Source organism: Pteronotus mesoamericanus, unplaced genomic scaffold (assembly GCF_021234165.1).
Source record: "Pteronotus mesoamericanus isolate MK-2021 breed Mesoamerican mustached bat unplaced genomic scaffold, CSHL_Meso_final contig_436, whole genome shotgun sequence".
NCBI lineage: Eukaryota > Metazoa > Chordata > Mammalia > Chiroptera > Mormoopidae > Pteronotus > Pteronotus mesoamericanus.
Window position 1 is genome coordinate 142,896 of NW_026555164.1, and position 11,117 is coordinate 154,012.

Consider the following 11,117-nt stretch of genomic DNA (forward strand, 5'->3'; position numbering starts at 1 on the left):
TGAGCCTCGCCCGCACCCAGGGAGTCTCTGTGCGAGGCGTGGGCACCGGAGTCCGACAGCCCCTCTGCGGGGCCCGGGGCGGGGTGGGCTCAGGAGTCCGGGCGCAGAGGCCCGAGGTTTGCCCCTGGCGGGGAGGCCAGAGCCGCAGCAAGACAGCGCCCACGCGGGTCTCTGGTCCTGAGCTCCCCACGTGGCGCCGCCCGGGGCCGAGCGCTCACACCGCCCCCGGCACAGAGGCGGGCGTGAAAGGGGGCCGCCCACAGTGAATGAGCTGTGAACCGCAACGCAACTCTGGGCCCCAGGAACCTGCGGGATGAGCACGTGAGTCCATGGGTTGCAGAGCCGACTGGGGAGCGCGTGACTCAATTCCAGAAGCAGCCGAGGAGTGATCGGTTGCAGGAGACTATGAATGAACAGGTGCACCAACAGACCTCAGAAATACAGGACCGCAGGGTTAGGGCTCAGCAAAACCCCTGGGTCTGGCCTCGCGGGCCCCGCGGCCCTGCCTTGCCCTGGAAGCGGACGCCGGCCTCGCGTTTCGCCCCGTTTCCCGGCCTGTGCACTCCCGCGGCTGCGGGGCGCGGGGGCCCCGCTGAGGGGAACGGCCTCCCCACGAAGGTCTCAGGGCTGCGTCCCCTGTGCTCAAACACGGTCGCCAAAGCCCTGCCCAGCGGGGCAGCGGGGCGCCCAGGCCTCGGAGGACAGTGTGTTGGGGGCTCCCCAGAAAGGAAGGAGAGCGCACGGAGGCTAGACAAGCTGGCGGTCGCCACCTCCAGGGTCACCCACTAGTTGGGCCGCTGCAGCGACCTGGCCCCCCGCGCTGACCGCGTCTCAGCGCCCCGGCACCGCGGTCGTGCCCACGCCCCTCGTGAGGCGCCGCCCCGCCCCCGCCGGGGTGAAAGGGGCGGGGCTCCTGTTGCTTGGCAGCCGCGTCAACATGCCCGAGGGAGCGGGGGCTTTGTCCGAGGCTCGGCCCCAGGACGGCAGAAAGTATGGGGCTTGAAGTGGGGGGAGGGCGTGGGCAGGCCCCAAACCCGCTACCGGTGCCGAGGGCGCGGGGTGCTGCGGGAGGCAGGAGCTGCAGGGCTGAACACGGACCCGCGGGGTGTTTCCCTCCCCCGCCTCCTGGACCCCCACCCTCGACCCCCTCCTCCCGGGCCCCTGTTCCCCCTTTTCCTCCGAGACCAGCAGAGACAGACGACGGGGACGGAGCGTCCCCTGAAGCACGCCAGCTGTCCGTCTGCCTCTGAGCCTCGGGGGGGCCCAAGGGGCGGGACCCGCGACCACAGACCCAGGGGACTGGAGCCTCGTCTGAGCTGCACCCTGGGTAGGGCCTGAGGGCCACCCGGGGGTCTCGGCATTTTCCCAGGGGACACAGAGCCAGCCTGGGGACGGGGAGGGAAATGCCTGCGACTCCGAGGGTCCGAACGCTCCGCCAGGCTGCAGGGCCGACGGCGGCGCGCGATAGGCTCGGGCCGGAGGGGCGCGACCTAAGCGGGGAGTCTGCCGCGCCGCCGAGCGGGAGGGGCGGGCAGGTGCCCCACGGACGCCGTTCGGGCACCCACTTGGGGACACCCTCTTCCCCTGGCAAGGCTGAGGATGCCGCTGCCGCCGGCGCTGAAGGAGGCCGGGCGCAGGGCCCCGCGGGAGCGCGCCGGGAAGGACGCGCAGGGCGCAGGGCCCCGTCAGAAGCGCGGCAAAGGGGCGCCCGCAAGGGCGCCCCCCAGGCCTGGCTGGGCCCTGTCGGTGGAGGCGCTGGCGGCCATGCACCCCACGCAGTGCCACCGCCACCTGCTCTTCGGGGACGTGCTTGAGGACGTGGGCATGGCCGCCTCCATCCTCCCGCGCGAGTCGGTGGAGCTGGGGTACAGCATGCCCGACCCGCAGGCGTGGACGCAGGCACTCGAGCCGCCTGCGGCGCGCCAGGACCGGCTGCTCGGCGCCCTCAAGGCAGCCGAGGCCCGCGGACGAGTCCGTGCCTTGCGGCTGCGCTACACCCGCATGCGGGTGAGCCGGGGTTGCCGGCGGCCGGGGCAGGGGGACCTGCAGGGAGTCCAGCCGGGCCTCCTGAAAAAACGGGGTGGGGACCGGCTGGGGCTCGGGCTGGAGGGGGCGGGGAGGAGTGGGGCTGGGGACCACGCGCCGGGCGCTGCCGGCAGACGTCCCGCGGGCTCAGAAGCGCCCCCTCGCCCCTCCCCGCACCCGCAGGCGGAGGAGATCTCGCTGCTCATCCAGCGGCAGAAGTCCGCGCGCGCCGCCATCCGGCTGGAGCTGTTCCTGCCGCCGCAGCTGAGGCCCACGCGCATCCCGGACCCCCTGGACCGCCAAGAGGTGGCTGCAAGCCCGGGCCAGGGCGGGAAGGGGGCCCCCGCCTGCCTCCCTGCGTGCCTGGCCCCAGCCTCTCTCCCCCCGCAGCGGAGGCGCGTGGAGACCATCCTGGAAGAGAAAGTCGACGGCAGCAGTTTCCTGCGCTGAGGGCAACCGGCGGCTGCGCGACCCTCCCCCATAAAGTCCTGGTTCTCTAAGCGCCTGCTGGTCTTTTCGTCCCGCTCCAGGTCCCCTGGGAGGGAAGCGGGTATGGATGCTCCTCTCCCGCATCGGGAGTCACAGATACGGGGGTGCGGGGCACAGGGTGGGGCTCCTCCATCGAAGCAGGAAGGTGCCAGTGGTGGGTGTCGGGTTGACAGGGCACAGGGCCACCCTCAGCCGCCCGGCTCTGGGGCTGCCCCCATCAGCCCATAGGGACCAGGAGAGGGGACAAGGAGCACCTGGCTCACAAGTCACGCCAGGAGTGCGGGCAGCCTCAGGGAGAAAGAGCGGCCCAAGGGGGCCCAGCCTGCAGGCCATCCCCCCAGGGGCCCTGGGAGGACAGGGGCGCTCCAGGAAGGGGCGGGGGCACGGGCGGCTCGGGCAGGGGCTGGTCTTTGCAGGGTCAGCCCTGCTGGGGGCCCCCCGGGCCCTCGTGGCCGGGCGGGGGAGGCTGTGGACGGGAGGCCCCTCTGTGCCACGCCTTCTCCCTCACCAGTGTCCGCCACACGCACGCATGAGGGAGGAAAGTGCCCAGCCCCATTCAGACAAACCCGCATCCAGCAAACCTTCTGGATTCTGAAGAGCCTCCCAGTTTCTCAGCAGGCCTTCAAGGGGACTCTCGCTCTTGCCGAGCCTGGGGCTTCCCTCGCCCGCCCCCAGCGCCGACTGGCAGGTAGCAGGGGCTGCAGGGACGGACAAGCCCGCCGCCCGCCAGGCGGCTCCTGCGAGGGGACTGAGGCGAAGCGCAGAGAATCGTCTGGAGGGGCGCAGCCTTTACCCCCGAGGTCAGAGCCAGGAACCAGGCCCTGACCCAGGTCTGGATGGGCACAGCCACAGGGGGCTCGGCAGCCCTTCCCCCGCTGCGGTGGCCCTGCGCCCTCCCTGGGCTATTGCTGCCTTTGGCCTTGACCACATCCAGACCTGTGTGTGGAGCCGGGGTCTGGCAGCTCCAGCAGGGAGGGAGGTGCCCAGGCGGGGGGCGGGGGGGAGAAGGCTTGGGCCAGAACAGAGGGACAGACGCAGGGAGGCAGTCTCTGTCCAGAGGCGGTGGCCACTACGACCTCGATGGGCACCGGACCACAGCCAGCCCCGGCCGTGCTGGCTGAGCTTCCTGCAACCTGGGCCCCGGCGGCACCGCCTGGGGAGGCACCGAGTGCCCGGGATGATCCCGTTCTGTTCAGTAAAAGTGCATCTCGTTTCACCGCCTCTCTGAGGTTCTCGTTCTTCCCGTCTCTAAAACGAGGCCTCAGGGGTCCCACCTGGCGCCCTGCCCCTGCACTGAGACTACTCCATGAGGGAGGGGTCGCTGCAGGCGAGACAGTCGCCTGAGGACAGAGGGACGAGACAGAGGCATGAAGACCAGCAAGAGGAGGGACTCGCAAATGCTGGCATGCGGGGCGCCCTTTGACCCCCCTGCCAGCAGGGAACCCCAGTTCTGCAGAGGACGCCAAGAGGAGGAAAGGCGGCAGGGCCTGGAGGCGGCCGCTCCTCTGAGGGCACGAAGCTCGTGGGCCACGGTGCCGGCGCCGTGTGCTGGGGGCTGCAGGGGGTCGGCCAGGGTTCCCGGGGCCACGAGCTCCCCGGGCAGAGGGCACTCTGGGCAGAGGGTCCTGGGTTCACACCCGCCACCAGCAGTGCCTGCTGCATGGCCTGGAGGGGACTCTTGCCCGGCCCGCCCCGGGGCCCTCCCGTGGGGTGCGGGGACACGCTACAGGGACGGCCCCCAGAGGGGGAGCGAGGGACCCCGAAGGGCAGAGGCAAGGCGAATGGACAGCGGGCCCAAGTGGCCAGAGGGCGCGGGGGAGCGACCCGAGGGGAGAGAGAAGCGTGTGGACCCCCGCCCACAGCCGACAGCCCTACACACGTCGTAGGAGGTGGGTGGAGACACCACACCGAGGGACCAGCCCGGCTGTGTGGCCCTGGCCGGGTGCGGGCCTGTCCTTGTGGGACCTACCCCGGAGCACTGCCGTCGGGGCTAAAGGAACAGCAGCCGCCTCCCATCCGGACAGGCGTCCAGCCTCCGGCCTGTCCCGGCCGGCCCACAGGGTCCACGGGTTGCCCAGGCCTCAGGGTGGGCCCTGCCACCTCTCTGCCCAGGCCCCACCCCCTTCTCCAGCAAGACCTGCGCCCGCCCAGGCCGCCCCGCAGACACAGCCCGGCACATCCGCCCTTGGGCACCTCACCTCGCGCCCGGGCGGCAGCCCGCTTCTCAGCTGCGGGCCAGGGCCACGGTGACACTGTCCAAAAGCTGGCCGCGAAGGGGCCCAACTAACAGCGGCACCAGGTCATAAACCAAGAGGCGGGCCAGCCAGCGAGTAAGGGCAGGGCCCTTGTGGCAAAGGGGAGGCGGTGGCTTTAAACTGCAGGACCCCTTGAGGCAACAGAAGGGGTCCCAGGGAAGCCCCACGGAGAGGGACATTGATGACACCCCCAGCATCCACCGCACCGCAGCCCGGGACCCCTGCCCCTTCTCTGGGAAGCCCCCGCAGCACGGAGACAGCGAGCGGCGAATCCCGCTGGGAAGGCGCGGGCACCCGGCCTGGGGGGCACAGGCAGAGCAGCCCCGGGCAGTCTGTTCCCGCGGCCTCTCCTTGTTCAAGCGTGACCAGTAGCGCACGGGGACGCCGGCGTCTCCAGGGCTCTCGTGCCCCAACTGGACCGCCACAGGAAAGGCAAAGCCAGAACGGCCCGACTGGGCGCTGTCGGGGGCGCGGCCACACCCCCAGCTACTGCAGAGCTCGCTCAGGCCGCCCTGGGGCCAGAGGCGCCATCTGTGGCACCTCGCGTACTCCGGGCAGCCTAAGCGACGGCGGGGGCCGAGCCGCCGGCGGGACCGGGCGGGGCGGTGGGGAAGGGGCGGGTGGGGCGCAGGGCCGGCCGAGCGCGGGGCGGGGCGCGCCGGGTACCTCCCCGCGCGAGGAAGTCCCTGCCCCGCGCTTTGGGGAAGTGCGGCCCAGGCGCCTGCGCACACCACCCTGCGCCCCGTCCGCGGCGATCCGGCCGGACTTCAGCGCGCGGGCCCCGCGCGCGGCGGCGCGAGCAGCTCGGGAACGCGACCGGTGAGTGCGCGCGCGCGGCGCCGAGGACCGCGGCCCTGCCCCGCCGGGCCCGGGGCCGCGCGGGGCGGGAGCCTCGCGACCAGGCTCCGGGATCCGCACCCCAAGAACTCCCGCCGCAGGGTCCACGTGGACCCTGGGCCGCCGCGGGACTGGAGCGGACCCCCCCCGCGCGTGGGGGAGGGGGCGCTGCAACCGGGTTCCCCTTTTCTCCAGCTCAGAGCCTGGGGAAGTGATTGCTCAAAGGGGGGCCGGAAGAACTCAGGTTTCCGCGTCTCCCGTCCCCCTCAGCCTGGTGGGGAGGGGCCGAAGCGGGGCACCCTGTCCGCCGCGCTCCGCTGGATCCGGCAGCCGCTCGGCCCCGCGGGTCGCAGGGGAGGCGCTGCGACCCCCGCCCGCGCCGATCGGCCCTGGCGCCGGCCTCCCTCCCGAACTCCTGCCGTCCGACTGGAGTCCCGGCTGCTGCGGCGCACGCCCCTTCGGCAGCCTGGGTGGGGCCCCCACCGAAGCCGGCCCCTCCCGCCCCCACCTCGCCTTTGGGTCGCTGGTGAGTGGGGCGCCACGGCGAGTGTCTTGAGGTAGGGGTGGGGGTGTCGGAGACTGGAGGGAAGGGTCCCTGCAAAGGGGGACAGGCTCCTCCAGGCCAGAGCCTGCGAGCAGAAAGAGGGAGCGAGAAATTAGTCCCCCCACCCCCCCACCCCCCGCCCATTGCAAAGGTGAGCTGGGGGCGAGGGTCACCGAGATTCGGCAGCCCCGCGGCCTTGAAGAGTTGGAGGAGCCCGGCGGGGCGGGGAGGCGCGTGGGCAGCAGGTAGGAAAGGTCGGGCAGGGTCAGGACGGAATAGGGCCCGTCTGTCAGCCCCACTCCCAAAGGTTGCGGCATTTTTTTCCTGGGATTGTCACGTTTTCTCATTCTTTTTTTGGACTGGGCAGGCTTGGGGACGTTCTTTTCCTTCTGTGGAGCCAAGCAGCAGCCGCTCCCCAGGGAGCCTCTGTCCCCAGGGGCTGGACTTTCTGCCTGTCCAGCCTCCTCCATCCTAGCCCAGGGGGTGGCCAAGTGTGGAGGTGGGGGAGGCGAAGGAGCCCCCTCAGGTGCAGGGATGAGGTTCAGCCCCGGTGCGGCCCCGGGAGAGACAGCGGTGCCCTGGGGGCGCAGGTGGCCCCGCACAGCCTGGAAAGGGTGTGGGGAGTCAGGTCCAGAGACAGACGGCCAGACCCAGGGCCTGCAGCCCGGACAGCAGGAACCGGTCCCCCTCTGCCCCAGCTGGGACCCCAGCATCGGGGCCCCTCCACTTGAGAGCTGAGTTGGCCATGGCAGCCAAGGTGGGTATGGCCTTCAGGTGCTGGGGGTGGGGGGGCCAGGACCGGGCCCCTGCCCCCACCCACGGGAGTGCGGAGGAGGAAGAGCAGCCCTGCCTGGGGAAGTCACAACAGCCGGGGCACAGCCCTCGGGGGTTGCCACACCCCTTCCTTTCCCTAGAAACTCGGCCCCTGAGGCTGTGGGGCCGCGCGTCCCCCTCACCGCCTGCACCCGTGGGACCCAGCTGGGGGCTCCCGTCCGGGGTCTCAAGGTGGGAAGGGGCTGAGGTCCCCCGGGACCCGGCACGCTGCCCCCCCCTTCGGGGCAGCACACCCTGGCCCTGGAGGCAGGGCGCCCTAAGTGTGCACGGCTCCGGGCCGTCACCTGAGCGCGGTGCCCACCGCCCGGGGCCCGCCCAGCCCAGCGTGGAGCCCGGCTGCGCCAGCTGTCTGGCATCCCCCTCACCTGCCCACCACGGAGACCCCCGGGCCCACGCGGACCCAAGCGGATTAGGAGGCCCCCAGCTCAGGGACGAGGAAAAGAGGGAAACCCAGCTGCGAGCCCCCTGCCGTCGAGGCGGGCGGCCGGGCCCCGGAAGGTGTGCGCGGCGGCTGCGCGGGGCCCCCACGCCCTGTGCGCCCTCACCTGGGCCGAGGCGGGCGCAGGCAGGGGCGGCGGCGGGAAGGCAGTCAAAACTGCCTCCCGGGCGCTGATTGGCTGCCCTGGGCGGTTGCTGTCCCCAGGCGGACTCGGCTCTGCGGCGGACCTGGCAGGGGACACCGCTCACGGGCCGGCGCCGCCAGCGCCCCCGCGCGCCCCCAGCGCAGAAGGACGGCCTGGCCTCCTCCGGGCGCCCCGCAGCTCCCGGCCGGGCGCCGGACTCCCCCGCCCACCGCCTCCCCCGAATGGCGTGGCGTGCCCGCCCTGTGGCAAGGCAGCGGTTTCCGCAGCCCGCGGGGGGAAGGGAGGCGGGGGCAGGGGCGACCGGCCGTGGCCGGGGCTGCGGAGCGAGCAGCGCCAGGTCCGCGGGGGGTGGCTGACAGCCCTCCCTGCCGGGGAGCCCCGCTGCCCACACCCCCAGGAGGTCCTGCTCCTTTTCCCACCCAAACCCTCCACCCTCAGGCGTAGTCGGTGAGCAGGTCCAGGTGCCCTGGGGCCCGCAGGCTGATCTGTGCTCCTCGGGGGCCAGCGCCCCACCCACGATGCCTCCCGCCCCGGCAGAAAACCCAGGATGGAGGGAGCTGGGGTGGGGGTTCCGAGTGTCTGACCACCTCGGCTGTGCTCCGAACTGAGCCGCAGACAACTGGGGCCCCCAGGTCCCCTGGGAGGGGCCAGGAGCCGGAAGCCAAGAAAGAGGAACCCAGGCTTCCGGCTTCCCAGGGACCGGGTAGATGGGGGTGTCCCAGGACCTCCTGTGGGTTTCTGTCCAGGACCCCTCCTCGCTGACCGCGCGCCCTTCACGGCCCTGCTGTAGGTGGGGGGGTGGGGGCGGGCAATCTCAGGACCGCTGGGGGAGGGGCGCGTCTGGGGCTGGGGTCTTAGGTCCTCTGAGAAGCTTGGCCTCTCTCCTCAGACTCCCAGGCTGTGGCGACGTCCCGAGCCGGCACCACGGAGCCCAGGCGACCACCCCCACCCACCCATGCCCACCGCGCATGAGGCTGACAAGCAGGTGCGCCGCCTCTGCCCCCTGGGCGCCACAAGGAACTGAGGGCCCCTGCAGCCCCCAGAGACCGCGCGGGAGAGGCGGGCCCGCGGTCGGGCCCCGGCTGAGGCGCCTGTCTCCCCCAGCACGCAGGGCCAGAGGAGGCGGACCAGCCTCCCTCCATGTCCAGCCATGACGCGGCGTCCCCAGCTGGCCCCGGCCGCAGCCCCTGCTGCCCGTGGTGGTCTTGCTGCTGCAGCCCCTCCTGGTACGTGGGGGAGGGGCAGGGAGGGGCCTGCTCCCGGACCCTTGGGGACCTCGGAGGTGTCTCCCGCCCCCAGGGTGCCCGTGCCACCCACAGCCCTTGCCCAGGGGCTGCGGGGCTCCGGCGGCTGGTGGCCAGGCCCGTGCTTGGGGTCCCGCCCGGAGCGCAGGCACCAGCCAGCCCTGCGTGGACACCCCGTCTCTGCAGGCCGCGCAGGCCTGCTCAGGGCCCCTGCCGGCCCCGGGGATGTTGGGGACAAGTCGCCAGCGCGGCGTGTTGGAGCGGGTGCGAGGCCTCGGGTGGTCCCAGGGTTCCTAGGCACCTGGGAAGCTGCTGGAGCTCTGTGCTTTCCAGAGGTCTGCCCGGCACTGCGGGGGCCTCAAGGGGGCCAGCCCGCGAGCACCCAAGGCCTGAGCCCAGACCCGAGAGTGGAGAGGGGTGGCCGGGGGCGGGAGCACACGAAGAGCCCGGACTGGCCGGGAGTCTGGCTTTGGGCTTGGGCAGGCGGCGGGAGGTGCTGGGCTCAGGGTGGGCGCGTGGGTGCGCGGTGCCCATCGGCCCCCTCCCTGGCCCTGGAGACAGGTCTGCTGGCAGGCACGGGTTTGGGAGCCAGCCTGACACGGGCCACGGCCCAGGGGAGGGAAGACGGGTCCCCAGGGCGAGTCCGGGTCGGCCTCCCACACCAGCCTGGGGCCTCTGGGACAAGGGGCGGGGTCTGGTGGGGCGGGGCGGGGGGGCGGGCCCCGGGGCCCAGAGTCCCGGCCGCGCGTGCACGCCTGGGCGTTCACGCGGGGCCCGTGTGTCCGCCCTCAGGAGGGACGGGCAGCAGCGCGCACGGCAGGCCTCCGGGGAGAACAGGCTGCAGCCGCTGTCCGACCGCGAGGCCTGGTGAGTCGGGGGCCGGGCGGGCCGCGGGCTGGGGGCCGCCGGCGGCCGCACGCCTGACCTGCTGGCCGTGCCCCGCAGCGCGCCGAGCCTGGAGGAGGTGCAGAGCTGGGCGCAGTCCTTCGACAAGCTGATGCGCAGCCCGGCGGGGCGCAGCGCCTTCCGCGCCTTCCTGCGCACGGAGTACAGCGAGGAAAACATGCTCTTCTGGCTGGCCTGCGAGGAGCTCAAGGCCGAGGCCGACCAGCACGGGGTGGACGAGAAGGCGCGGCTCATCTACGAGGACTATGTGTCCATCCTGTCGCCCAGGGAGGTGAGCCTGGACTCCCGCGTCCGCGAGGGCATCAACAAGAGGATGCAGGAGCCGTCCGCCCACACGTTCGACGACGCGCAGCTGCAGATCTACACGCTCATGCACCGGGACTCCTACCCCCGCTTCCTCGGCTCCCCCGCCTACCGCGACCTGCTGCTCCAGGCCGGCCCCCCGGCCTCCCCCAAGGAGGCCTAGGCCGTCCCTCTCCGGGCGGGGACTCCGGTCGCCGTCCTTGTGCGTGGCCGCTGGTGGCGGGCGCTGCGGGGCGGGGGGCCCAGAGCCCTCCCCACCCCGGGGCCCGGTGCCCCGAGGCCCTGCCGACAGGCAGCGTGCGGGCCAGCCGTGGGCTCCTGCCTGGTGAGGGGGGCCCTCCGGGGGCAGCCGGGGCCAGGGGAGCACCTTTGGTGAAGAGGACCTCGGCGCTGCCCCGTCTGCTGGTGTGACGAGACCCCCGACCCGGGTCGCGGCACCTGGGACCTGACCCAGAGCCTCCAAACCCAGCATCAGACGCCGGGACCCAGTCTCTCTGTTACATGTTCATTAACTTTAGACCTGGAAACAAGTCCTCACGGTATTTTATCAAAAAAAGAAAGTTTTCGTATTTATCTCCACTTCTCCCCCCAAAGTAGGCTGTCTTATCAAGGATGTTTTTAAGCATCTCCTCTCTTTCCACGAGGGAGCAGCTGGGCTCGGGGGACACCCGGCCCCGTGCCCACGCGCCCCCAGCAGGGCAGTGACTGGGGCCGGGGTGGCCCCCTGGCGCCCAGTCCTGGGGTGGGCAGGGTCCCGGGAGGTGTCAGACACCCTCCCCAGAGGCTGCCCTATGGGCGCGGGACACGGAGGAGAGGGGACCTTCCCGAGGGTCCCTGGTGCCAGGAGCCGTCACCTCCACTGTGTCTCGGGCCCCCCGAGGCATGTGCCGGCCACCACGACCCCCGGATTTCTGGGACACACAGCGATTTGACACCGAGAGGACCCAGGGTCTGGCCCCACCCATTCCGCCTCCAGGAGTGGGATTAGGGTGAGGGCTGGAGCCAGGAAGGGCCGGGCACCCTGGGCCCTGAGCAGATGTGCCTAGGGAGGGGCCGGGTCCTCCGGGTACCCCCGGCCCCGCCCACCCGGGCCCTC

At 72.2% G+C, this 11,117-nt stretch overlaps 2 protein-coding genes across 2 annotated transcripts; both read left to right on the forward strand.

Annotated features, from left to right (window-relative positions):
- Positions 1 to 1,599: 1,599 nt before the first annotated feature.
- Positions 1,600 to 2,475, forward strand: LKAAEAR1 (LKAAEAR motif containing 1). Its single transcript, XM_054577474.1, has 3 exons — positions 1,600 to 2,007; positions 2,209 to 2,331; positions 2,416 to 2,475. The coding sequence occupies exons 1-3, from the start codon at positions 1,600 to 1,602 to the stop codon at positions 2,473 to 2,475; spliced, it is 591 nt and encodes a 196-aa protein (XP_054433449.1).
- A 3,559-nt stretch (positions 2,476 to 6,034) lies between these two features.
- Positions 6,035 to 10,575, forward strand: RGS19 (regulator of G protein signaling 19). Its single transcript, XM_054577475.1, has 5 exons — positions 6,035 to 6,132; positions 8,458 to 8,553; positions 8,673 to 8,794; positions 9,605 to 9,679; positions 9,758 to 10,575. Exons 2-5 carry the CDS (start codon positions 8,524 to 8,526, stop codon positions 10,182 to 10,184), a joined length of 654 nt encoding a protein of 217 aa, XP_054433450.1. The 5' UTR covers positions 6,035 to 6,132; positions 8,458 to 8,523; the 3' UTR covers positions 10,185 to 10,575.
- Positions 10,576 to 11,117: the final 542 nt, after the last annotated feature.